This window comes from Vombatus ursinus, unplaced genomic scaffold (assembly GCF_900497805.2).
Source record: "Vombatus ursinus unplaced genomic scaffold, bare-nosed wombat genome assembly UNPS02007284.1, whole genome shotgun sequence".
NCBI classification, from domain to species: Eukaryota; Metazoa; Chordata; class Mammalia; order Diprotodontia; family Vombatidae; genus Vombatus; species Vombatus ursinus.
In genome coordinates this window covers 12987761-13000163 of record NW_020947062.1, presented here as the reverse complement: position 1 = coordinate 13000163, position 12403 = coordinate 12987761, and the positions used below count along the sequence as shown (strand labels likewise).

Sequence of the window (12403 nt, the reverse complement as noted above, 5' to 3'; positions counted from 1 at the left end):
TATATATATATATATATATATATATATATATATATATATATATATAAAGTTTAGCTCTGTAAATATCTTCAATGTTAACATTCAAGCCGTTGTTACCAACATAGCACATGAATAGAAGAGTTCCAGATTGCCTCATTGCCCTATTCTCCTCTTTATACAGTGATAAACTTACCTTTCACTTTTTTTTAAATTTTTTTTTAATTTTTAGGCAATTGGGGTTAAGTGACTTGCCCAGGGTCACACAGCTAGTAAATATCAAGTGTTTGGTCTGAGGCCAGATTTTAATTCAGGTCCTCCTGACTTCAGGGCCGGTGCTCTATCCACTGCGCCACCTAGCTGCCCCTTACACCTTTCACTTTAAAAAATATTCTAATGGGGGCAGCTAAGCAGCGCAGTGAATAGAGAACTGGCCCTGGAGTCAGGAAGACCTGAGTTCAAATCCAACCTCAGACACATAACACTCACTAGCTGTGTGACCCTGGGGCACTTAACCCCATTGCCTAGCCAAAAAAAAAAAATGTTCTAATGTTCTATGTTCCAAGAGACCTTCCCATTCTGGCATTCCACAAGTATATCAATAGATCCTTTCCTGAGCATAATTCAACTTCAGACTCATAGGGCAGAAGATCACATACAACCAGTCTTGGCTCTACCCCCAACCTAACCTGCCCTCACCATGCCAGTTGCATATTCTGAGGTCACAGAACCCTGTAAGCAGTGGGTACAGTTGACAATGACCATTCCACTCTCTGTGGCCTTCTTCAGCTCCCAAAGCAGATCAGGGTTGGTTGGTCCATTGCCTGAGCCAAAAGTCTCCATCACCACCCCCTTCATGGGGGGCTGTAGGAAGGCCTTCACCTAAGAGGAGAGAGACCAGCATGACCAATAATACCAAAAGAGAAAAGGATAAAATTAACAGTGTGATCTAATGTAAAGGAGCCCAGGTTATGGGCCAGGAGACCAGTTTCTATCTTCACCCTGGTTACCAAAGTGCTGTATAATCTGGAACAACCCATTTGCCCTCCCTGGGCCTCAATTTCCTCCTCCATTAAATGGGAATGAAGATGATGACGATAAGGGTTAATAACAATAACAATACCTGTCCTGCTTCCTTCATGGCACTGTAAGGATCAGTGAGAGAATAGATATAAAATAAAATTTGCTTTAAAAAGCTACACACATAATTATAATGACCAAGCTAGAGCCTGAAGAAGAGTTGAGAAAATTTCCTCGCTTTTTCTTTGTTGCAGTAGGAGACGACAGGTATCGATTACTGCATACACTATCAGGCATAGTTAATGTGTTGTTTTGTTTTGCTAAATTTTTTTTCTCTCTCTCTTTTAATCATGCTTACAAGAGATGGCTCACTAGGTAGGGGAAGTGGGATGGATACATTCAGAAAATAAGATGATATAAAAACAAAAGATATCAATGAAATAAGATATACACATGTACATAGTACTTTTGAGGCATCTTTAATATAACATACATATACACATACATTATATATATACAAATATATATAATATATATAAATATATACACATATATAGTTGCTGGAAACTCCTTGTACTGAAGAACTCACAATCTGGTCTATATTTACAGATATGTGCATGTCTACACATATGTATATATATTATGTGCAAGTATATATAGAAATACATGTACATATGTGTATGTATGAGACCAGATGTGAGATTTCATCAATATACTATATGTATATGTGTGTATATGTATTCATCAGTACAAGGAGTTCCCAGTGAGAAACTGCCTTTACCTATGCAGGCCAATCTTCTCTACAATTTAGTCCTAAATTACCTGGTGCCCTGAGAAGTTAGGCGAGTTGCCCAGGGTCACCCAGCCAGGATATGTCAGAAGCAGGACTTGAACCCAGGAATTCCTAACTCAGAGGCCAGCTCTCTATCCACTACAGCACACTGCCTTTCAATATTAATGCAGTATTATTACTTTTTAAAAGATGAGCTAGTCGTGTATGGAGAGTAGGATGAGTAACAGGTAGCCTTGGGCTCCTCTGGCATCCACAAGATGTCAAGAGAACTAGGGAGAGACAGCTAAGTGGCGCAGCAGATACAGCACCAATCCTGGAGTCCAGAATCCAGCCTCAGACACTTACTAGCTGTGTGACCCTGGGTAAGTCAGTTAACCCCCGATTGCCTCAAAGGGAGACAGAAAGAAAAAGAAAGAGAGAGAGAGAGAGAGAGAACTAGGGAAAGACCCCATATGTTTTGAGTTAACCCCCTGGTGAAAAAGGAAAAGGTCATGCATGGTGGTCAAACAGGTCCAGCTGGAAGAAGTACCCTCATTGAGGCAATCGCATATTCATGAGGATATGATCATTAATTCTCCACTAAAGTTGTCCTCCGGCACATATGGCATGGAGGGGACCCTGGGCTCTCCAGTGGGCTATGTCAATGAAGCACAAACTTGGGCAAGTCCTGCCAAGCCCAGCCAGGCAGGTTTTGAGTTCTAGTCCAATGCCTATCATTTAAGGACCATTCTAGCTTGGGCAAGGAAGCTCAATACCGGAAAGGTGGCTATCCAGAGAAGGACTGGCATGGGAGAATGTATGGAGAGAAGGGGCAGAGACTTTACTGAAGGTGAAGATGATAGAGTGGCTGTGACCCAAACTCAAGGAAGAAGGGCACACATTCAGGAAACTACAAAGCCTTGAAGTATTTAAAAACTACTACTACTACTAATGATAATAATTATTACTGCTAATTAACTAGTACTATGATGAGAAGCCGAGTGGAGTAGGAGTAGTAAAGAGGGACACCTCAGAGTCAGTCAGGTGTGCTAAGAGCCGAGAGTACAATCTTCTCATTTTATAGATGAAGAAGGGAGGCTGAGCTTTGGTGACTTGCCCAGGGTTATTATCTGGTAAAGACAGGGATCTTCCTAACTCCCAAGTCCAACACACTCTGTCCATTAGGCCCCAATTAGGGTATCCTCAGAACCTCTTCCAGCCTTGGCTCCGACCCAGAAATGGAAGCACTTTACTGCTATTGACCTGTGGTTTCTCCTGGCAATGGGACTGCCTGCATCAAGGAGTTCATGGATCCGTGGTGGTATATAGAGTTACAAGCTTCATTACTTTATTAAAAAAAAAACAAACTCGCATCATCAAAGCATTTTGAAATCTCACAAAGTGCTCTCCTCATAATAGCCCTGGAAGACAGGTTTGGTATTATTGTGCTCACTGATTGACACAATTTTGTAAATAAGAAACTGATGCAGAGACACAGGAAGTTACTTACCCAGAGTCACATAGCCAGTAAGCATGAGAGTTAGTCCACAAACACATATCTCCTGAGGCTGACTGTTTTGTCCAACATTCTATGCTGCCTCCTCATAGAATACACAAGTTCCTCGGCTCTTTAGGCCAAGACAGACCATGAAGGAGAGAGCTCAGCAGAACAGCAGGCATCGGATTGGAAGTTAGAGGACCTGGGTTTTGACCACAGTTCTGCCACTGATTTTACTACCTGTGTGACATTGAATGAGTCACTGTTCCTTTCTGGGTCTTTGATTCCACAGCTCTAAACTGCAGGACGTGGACCCAGTGACCTCGAAGGACCCTCCCAGTTCTACATCTATGATCATTCACCCTTGTGTCCCTGTTTGTTAAACTCATCAGCTCCCAGGGTGACATATTTATAAACTGATATCTCCTTTGAGAACAGGAGCCCTCAACTCCCCCAGCAAAACCCAGTGATTAAAATAACCTGGAGGGGGACAGGCCCGCTACTGCTGAACGACCTCAGATAAGCTCTGCAGGGTTCAGTCTGACAGCACATATTTTTATGAGCCATAAATCCACACGTAGGAACACAGAAATATTCATCAGCAGAACGGTGTGAGTTCCCTAGGTTGGCCCCTGGAGAACCCAAGCCTCTCGCCTGGGTGGCCAGAGCTGCCAGCCCCAATAAACAGTCCTTTTAATCCCTTAGCCGATTCAAATCCTAGGAAGCATCACATTCCAGGGTGCAATTTATTTAATTAAGGAAGCATAAGTAGATTTTTATTTTTCACCTGAGAAATAGGATTTCGTTGATGGGAAGCTACCCGAATGATGTTTTTTTTTTTTCCTAGACTGTGCAAAATCAAGCGGTTGACCTTGATGACCTACTAGGCCCCTCCTACCTCAATTATTCTGTGTTCTGTGATTATTCTAGTCCACAAATTCTTTACTTAAATGTCCTGGACCCTTTTGGCACTCTAATGAAGCCTATGGACCTTTTCTCTGAATTATGTTTTTAAATGCATAATAAAATAAAATATATAGGATTGCAAAGGAAACCAAATATACTTAAATACAGTGATCCAATCATTTTTAAAATCAAATTCACAACCCTGGGCTAAGAAACCCTGATCTAGGATACTTTCCTGTCCTGGAATTCTGTGGTTGGTGATCTAAAGAGCCCACTCAGCTCTGACATTCCATATTGTACAGTCACATACAGCCTATGACACTTCCTGCTCCATGAAGGACAATGTGACATAATGAGGACACCAGAATTGGAATCAGGAGAGGTATGAGCTGGATTCCCAGTTCAGTACAATCTTCATTAGCTGTATGACCCTGGGCAATCACTTAATTGCTCTGAGACTCAGTTTCTTCATCTGTAAAATGGAAATAATAATACTTGGGCTCCCTCTCTCCTGTGCCCCAAAGAGTTCTGGTTTGTGGACAAGGAGAGTTTATTTTTGATCTACCCCCCCTCACTATCTTCCCATTTGCTTTGACTTACCTCAAAAGAATTCTCATACACAACTCTGATTTATTACTGAGACAGGTCTATTTGTTTGTTTGTTTTTAATCAACACAGACTTCCCAAATAAGTCTTGCACACCTGGGTCATCACAAACTGATTATCATAAAGCTGCTCTCTTTGCTCAAACCATTTTAGGAATGACTCTTGTAGGGGGAGGGGTAGACTTCTGAGTTTCACAGAACAAGTTGCAAAGGGATCTCTGAAGACCTCTAGTCCAATATGTACCTGACCAAGATTTCCCTTACATGAATCCCAGCAAGTGACAGTACAGCCTTCCTCAATAGAGGTCTTCAATCCTAGGTGAGGGGAAATCCACTGCATCCTAAGGCAGCCAATTCTACTTTTGAACAGCTCTAATTAGTAGGAGCTTTTTCCTTACATTAAGCTTAAATCCACCTTTCTACAACTATTCACCCCTCCCTATTGCCCCTAATTCAGATCTTTTGGGACCAAAAAGAACAAATTTAATCCCTCTTCTCCATGACAGTCCTTCATTAACTTGAAGACAGCTTTCATGTTCCCCCAAAGTAAACATCCCCGGCTTCTGCCACAAATCTTCACTAATTGCATGTTGAATTGGATAGATCTGAATGCTCCTAGCCCCTTCTCCATACTAGCTACCTTCCTCTGGACAAGCTCCTGCTCATCATTGTCCTAAAGAATGGCACCTAGGTAGTGCAGTGGATACAGCCCTGGCCCTGGAGTCAGGAGGACCTGAGTTCAAATCTGACCTCAGACACTTGATGCTTACTAGCTGTGTGACCCTGGGCAAGTCACTTAACCCCATTACCTAACCAAAAAAAGGAAGAAACAGCAGAAAATTGAGAAAGAATTTTTGCAACCAGTATCTCTGATAAGGGCCTCATTTCTAAAATATATAGAGAACTAAGTCAAATTTATAATACAAGTCATTCCCCAATTGACAAATTGTCAAAGGAGATGAACAGGCAATTTTCAGATAAAGAAATTAAAGCCACCTATAGTCATATGACAAATGCTCTAAATCACTATTGATTAGAGAAATGCAAATCAAAACAACTCTGAGGTACCACATCACACCTATCAGATAGGCCAACATGACGAAACAGGAAAATGTTAAATGTTGGAGAAGATGTGGGAAAATTGGAACACTAATGCATTGTTAGTGGAGTTGTGAAATGATCCAACCATTATGGAGAGTAATTTGGAACTATGCCCAAAGGGTTATAAAAATGTGCATAGCCTTTGACCTAGCAATAGCACTACTAGGGCTGTATCCCAAAGAGATCATACAGATGGGAAAAGGACCCACATGTACAAAAATATTTATAGCAGCTCTTTCTGTGGTGACAATGAATTGGAAATTGAGGGGATGCCCATCAGTTGGGGAATGGCTGATCAAGTTGTGGTGTATGAATGTAATGGAATACTATTGTGCTATAAGAAATGATGAGCAAGCAGACTTCAGAAAAACCTGGAAAGACTTGTATGGACTGATGCTGAGTGAAGTGAGTAGAACCACGAAAACATTGTACATAGTAACAGCAACGTTGTACGATGACTAACTTTGATAGACTTAGCTCTTCTCAGCAATGCAAAGATCTAAGACATCTCCAAAAGTCTCATGATGGAAAATGCTATCCACATCCAGAGAAATAACTATGGAGTCTGAATGCAGGTCAAAGCACACTATTTGCTTTTTCTCTTCTATTTTGTTTTGTTTCCTCTTTCTTGTGGTTCCTCCTATTGGTTCTAATTCTTCCTTACAACATGACTCTTGGGGAGGGAGGGGGAGAAAAATTTAAAACTCAAAAGCATATGGAAGTGATTGTTGAAAACTAAAAATAAATTAATAATAAAAGATATTTAAAAAAAAAAAAAGAATGGCACCCAGAACCACACATGGTACTCTGTAGGCTGAACCAGAGGAGAACCCAGCAAACTATATGAATACCTTATCTCTATTAATGGGCCTAATGTCCAATACTTTTGGGCCACAATGAGCTTGTAATCTACTAAAAAAAAACCCAGCTTTTCCCACATAGGTGTAGCACACTTATATTGTCCTAGTGAAGTTGAATTTTTGAAGCAACATGGCAGACCTCATATTTAACCTGGCTGATTTTCATTTCATTAGATTGAGCCCAACACTCTCGCCTTTCCAGTTCTTTTTGGATCCTGACTATCACCCAGTGTTAGCGCTCCCTCCCAGCTTTATGTCATCTACATATTTGACAGGCATACCAGCTATGGCTTTCTCCAAGTCACTAATAAAATGATTAAACAGCAGCACAAGGCCAAGCACAGATCCCAAGGGAGCCTCACTGGAGGCCTTTCCTCGAGATGATAATGAAACACTGATGACAATTCTTCCAGTCTAGTCAATTGAGCAGCTCTAAAACCACCCAACTGTATGTGGCATTATGGAGCCCACATCTTATGTTGCATGCAGGGTCAGCATGCAACTCTGTCAAATGCTTCATTAGCTAAACTCAGTTAAACTGTATCTACAGCACTGTCCTGATCTGCCAGTCTGAGAACTGTGACAATAAAAGCATGTGAGGTCAGTCTGCCATGTTCTTCATAAAACCATGCTGGTCTTTGTACTCATAGCTTATTTTCTGAGATAGTCACTAACTATTACTTTAAAAATAGTTCTAGAATTTTACTAAGACTTGAAACCAAGCATACTCAGTATAATTAACTTATTCAATTCTCTCTCTTTCTTTTGGGGAAATTATCTCACATATACTTCCTCATTCCTGTGACACCTACTCCTTTCTACATAGTCTTTTGAAGATCACTGTCAACTGCCCAGCAATTACATATGCCAGTTCTTTCAGCACCCTGGGACTTAGCTCACTCAGCCTTGTCATTGGAATTTATTCTCTTTCATCTCCTTATTTATCTTGGGTTTCAATTCACTAATAGCCTTTTTTTTTTGTTCTTTTATGATCCAAACAAAATTCTCCCTAGAAAAGAAAAAGAACTGGGTTCAAGTCCTGCTTCTCTCACATATTGGTTGTGTGATCTGGCAAGTGACTTAACTTCTCAGTGTATCTGGCAGCTCTCTATGACTCTATACTGCAGAGAAGGTGCCAGTCTTCATTGGCAGAGGAAGCATCCTACTGAGAGCTCCCTATACCAATGAAATCAGTCTTTCTTCTGTACTGCACAACCTTTCTTGCCTTTTATATAAATCTAAACTGAGAAATAGGTCTTTTTTTTAAATTGAGAAAATGAGCAAAATGAGTGTTGAGTTCTGCCTTCTTCCCTGTTATCCATTTATTATCATTGTACCACCCACCGTGAGCAATGAACCCCTAATTTTTTTAATCATATACTTTTTCTCAGAACTTTCAAAATACCCCCCATACATGCTCTTTTCCTTTTGTCTTTAGCATTCATTGTCAACCTCATCTCATTCTGAGCCTTCCTGTATTTGACCCTATTACTCTCATATAAACCTTGATATTCATCCTCTCTTACCTGTCCTTGCTTCCATCTTCTTAATATGTCCTTTAAAAATATAACTTGGTCTGGAAAAAGCAATGAAGGACTTGAAGAAGAACTAGCAAAACACATCTCTCACAAAGCAGAAAGATGGGGCATGACTAAAATAAAATGTTGTGTGTGTTATCAGGTCTGGTCAGTGTAATGAATGTTTTTGCCAAATTGTTTTTTCTTTGTCACAAGACAGGGTTGGGGGAGGAGTGGTTGAAATAATTGATGCAAAGACAGAAGGCTTAAAAAACCTAAGTTGGTCAATGACTTCTCTGGAAATTGGCATCAGTCTCTAAACAATTCACTTTTTTCCTCTTCAATGGAGATTCCTATCTATCCCTGCTGGGCTGACTTCATTTAAAGATTTTTAGTATGTGAACTTCTATCTATTCGCACATAGACATTAAGAGCTGCAAAGGAATTCAGAGGCCATCTAGGCCAACTCATATACGAAAGGAATTCGAGCTATCATATATCTGCCAAGTTGTCATCCAGACCTCCAAAAAGAAGGAACCCACCATGTCCCAAGGCAAGTCATTCCACTTTGAGACAGCTCTAATTGTTCAGACATTATTTCTTACTTCGAGCCTAAATTTGTGACTTCTGCCTGGTCCTGGTCCTGGGGTCAAACAGAACAGGTCTAATACCTTCTCCACATGACAGTCCTTCAAATATTTGAGCACACTAATCCAGAGATACCACTACTAGGATTATACCCCAAATAGGCAAGAAGGAGGGGAAAAATTCCTCTATTTACAAAAATACTTATAGCAGCTCTTTTTGCAGCAGCCACAAAGTGGAAACTGAGAGGGTAGCTACCTATTGGCGACTGAATTGGAGAACAAAATATAGCTATTTGAATGTAATGGAGTACTTTCATGCTACAAGAAATAAAGGGATGGTTTCAGAGAAGCCTGGGAAGATTTGGATGAAGTGATGAAGAGTGAAGTGAACAGAGCAAGAATATGTAATAACAGTTAATATTTGTAAGAATAATCAACTGTGAAAGACTTAACTACTTAATCTTTACTACTTAATCAATACAATGATCCACAAAAATTCCAAAGGATTCATGATGAAAAATGCTATCCACCTCCAGACAGACAACTGATGAATTCTGAATAGATTGAAGCATTTTTTTTCACCTTATTTTTCTTGTGTGTTTTGGGTCTTTTGTTGTGGTTTTGGTTAATACGGAAATATGTTTCCATGACTTCACAAGTATAATAGGTATTGTGCTACATGTACTCCCAATGGGTGAAGGATAGGCTAGAGGGAGAGAGAATTTGGAACTCAAAATTTTTTAAAAATAAATGTTAAAAAAAAAAGATGAAGAAAGGAATATTTCAGAGAAACCCAGGAAGACTTGGATAAATTGATTCAGAGTGAAGTGAATAGAATCAGATGAACAATTTATATGGTAAAAGTATTTTAAAGACAAACAACTGTGAAAGACTCAAGAACTCAGGTCAACACAATCAACAACCAAGATTCCAGAAGATCAGTAACGAAACATGCTGACATGCAAGCTCTCCTAACAGAAACATGAACTCAGGGTGAAGACTGAGACATATGTGTTTTGGACACAGCCAACGCAAGAATTTATTTTGCTTGACTGTGTATGTCTGTTACATGTATTTTTCTTTTCTTTTGCTATGGTGGGAAGGAGAGAAAAAATAGATTATTATTCATCAGAAAAATTATTTAAAAAAAAATATTCACAAATACCATGTCCACCCATCTTGAAGCTTCTCTTCTCTAAGCTAAACCTCCTTGGTTCCTTCCATTGATCCTCATAATATGAATGTTAAATCTCTGGTTCACTCTTCTGGATACTATCCAGTTTATCAATGTCTTTCATAAACTGCAATGACCAGACCTGAATACAATATTCCAGATGGGGTCTCACAAGAGCAGAGTACAGTGGGATTATCATCTCCATATTCCTAGAAGTTATGTCTCAGGGGCAGCTAGGTGGCGCACTGGATAGAGCTCTGGCCTTGGAGTCAGGAGGATCTGAGTTCAAATCCAGCCTCAGACACATAACACTTACTAGTTGTGTGACCCTGGGCAAGTCACTTAACCCCAATGCCTAACCAAAAAAAAAAAAAAAAAAAAAAAGAAGTAGTAGTTATTCCTCTCTTAATGCAGCCCAAGGTTGTATTAGCTTTTATGGCTTCCATATCATATTGCTGACTCATATTGAGCTAATAGCCCCCTAAACTCGTTAGATCCTTTTCACAAAAACTATCCTATAACTATTTCTCCCTCATAATGTACTTCTGAAATAGATTTTTTTTGGTACCAAAATGCAAGACTTGACATTTATCATTACTGAATTTAGCTATTCCTTGTTGACAAGTCCCAGTGATTTACCTATGAAGTCACATTTGCCTCTTTGCATTAGGACCTTTAGTTCTTGCTTCTTGCCTAAACTTTGTGCGTTGTATTTGAGACCATGAGTTTTCTTCCTGGTTCCTTTCTTGGATTTTGTCTCCTGTGAACTTCTGGGTGTCTCAATTACTATTCTTTTGTTTTTATTGTACCTACTCTCTTTGGTATGTAATGTGGGGGATATACATAGGTAGTTTTCTCTCCCTCCCCCAACCCTTTTAGTTTAAAAGCCCTTCTAATTAGATTTGCAAATCATCTGACAAATACATTCTTACTAATCTTTGCTAGGTTTCCGCCATCTCTGTCCAGGAATCTGTCATCCATATATTTTATGCTATGGTCCAGAAATCCAAATCCCATTACCAGATATCACATTCTAAGCCAGCTGTTCACTTCCCTAATTAATATTTCTTTTCTCCAGCCCTTGTCTTTGGTGGGCAACAGTTAAGAAAACATAACCTGTGCTCTTTTGGTTTTCAGCTTCTTGCCCAACGCTGCATAATTATTGGCAACATTTTTAAAGTTCCTTCTGGTAATATTTCTGCACAAATGAATAAATCTCAAGAGTCAGTCTGTTGTCTTTAATACCTTCTCCAGGAAGATGAGAGATTTTTCCTTCTCGTCTGTCTCTGAACTCTTTGAAATCTATTCTTCCAACATCTATGGTACGTGTCAGCCTATGCCCAGCTTTCATTTCCTTCTTTATCGCAAACTATCATATGGAATCAATATGTCCCGCCCCCACAAAGTTTTCATCATTTCTGCCTCAAACTCTAGCTCTTCCTTGTTGGTGAGAATCAGGTTCAAGGGAATAGTCCCTCTCTACTTTCTGAAAGATGAAATTATAGTTGAGGCAAAGCAAGAAATTTCTAGCTGCTTTGCTTTTGGGAGAAAAGGAAGGAGGGAGAGAGAGAGAGAGACAGAGAGAGAGACAGAGAGAGACAGAGAGAGCTAGCAAATATCCAGATGATTTCGGTCCTCTCTAACTACAGTATCACACTGCCAGGCCAGGCCATATAACTGGCATCGTAGTTGTAGAGATAAGACAGCTCTTCAGAGGCTATCTATTCCATCCCCCTCATTTTACAATCGAGGAAAGAGGCCCAGGGAAGTTAAACCATTTCTTACTCCACTGATCTTCACCCAAATGCTTTCTGCCTCTGGTCCCTGTATTTCCCCACACAATACTTCAATGTATTCATGATTTCAGTGTGATTACTTGATACAGTCACTGCATACAATGTTACTGTACTAATCCCTTTATCTATTCTGTTCCTTTTGAATGAGGTGCAGCCTTCCCCAGTCACATTCCCATCACGAATTCCATTTCAACAAGTATCAGTGATACATTTGAAGTCAGATGTGTCCGCTTATATTAGAAGATTTAGTTCACCTGGCAAACAAGTGTGTGATTTTAAGGATCAAAGAGATAGAATCATGGAATCTCAAAATACTGATGCGAGAAATAATCTTGCAGGATATCTAGTCCAACTCTCTGGCCAAAGAAGAACCTTCTCTGTAGGGCTCCTGACAAGTGGTCACACACCCTTTAATTGAAGATATTTAGCAATAAGTAACTCACAGGCTAGAGGTGGGAGGGTCTTAGAGGTCCTCTAGTCCAAACCTCTCATTTTACAGCTAGGGAAACTGAGTCCCAGAGATGTTAAGTGACTTGCCTAAGGCCACACAATTAATAAATCCTCTGACTCCAAAGCCTTTCCACTGTTCCT

General features: G+C 40.0%; 1 protein-coding gene across 3 annotated transcripts in view; it reads right to left on the bottom strand.

Moving 5' to 3' along the window:
* Nucleotides 1-12403, bottom strand: part of ASPG (asparaginase) — a 129174-nt gene that overhangs the window by 59412 nt on the left and 57359 nt on the right. For all 3 annotated transcript variants that reach the window (XM_027848957.1, XM_027848959.1, XM_027848958.1), the window contains one exon: nucleotides 676-858. In XM_027848957.1, the coding sequence (XP_027704758.1) occupies nucleotides 676-858 (183 nt within the window). The remainder of the gene's footprint in view (nucleotides 1-675; nucleotides 859-12403) is intronic.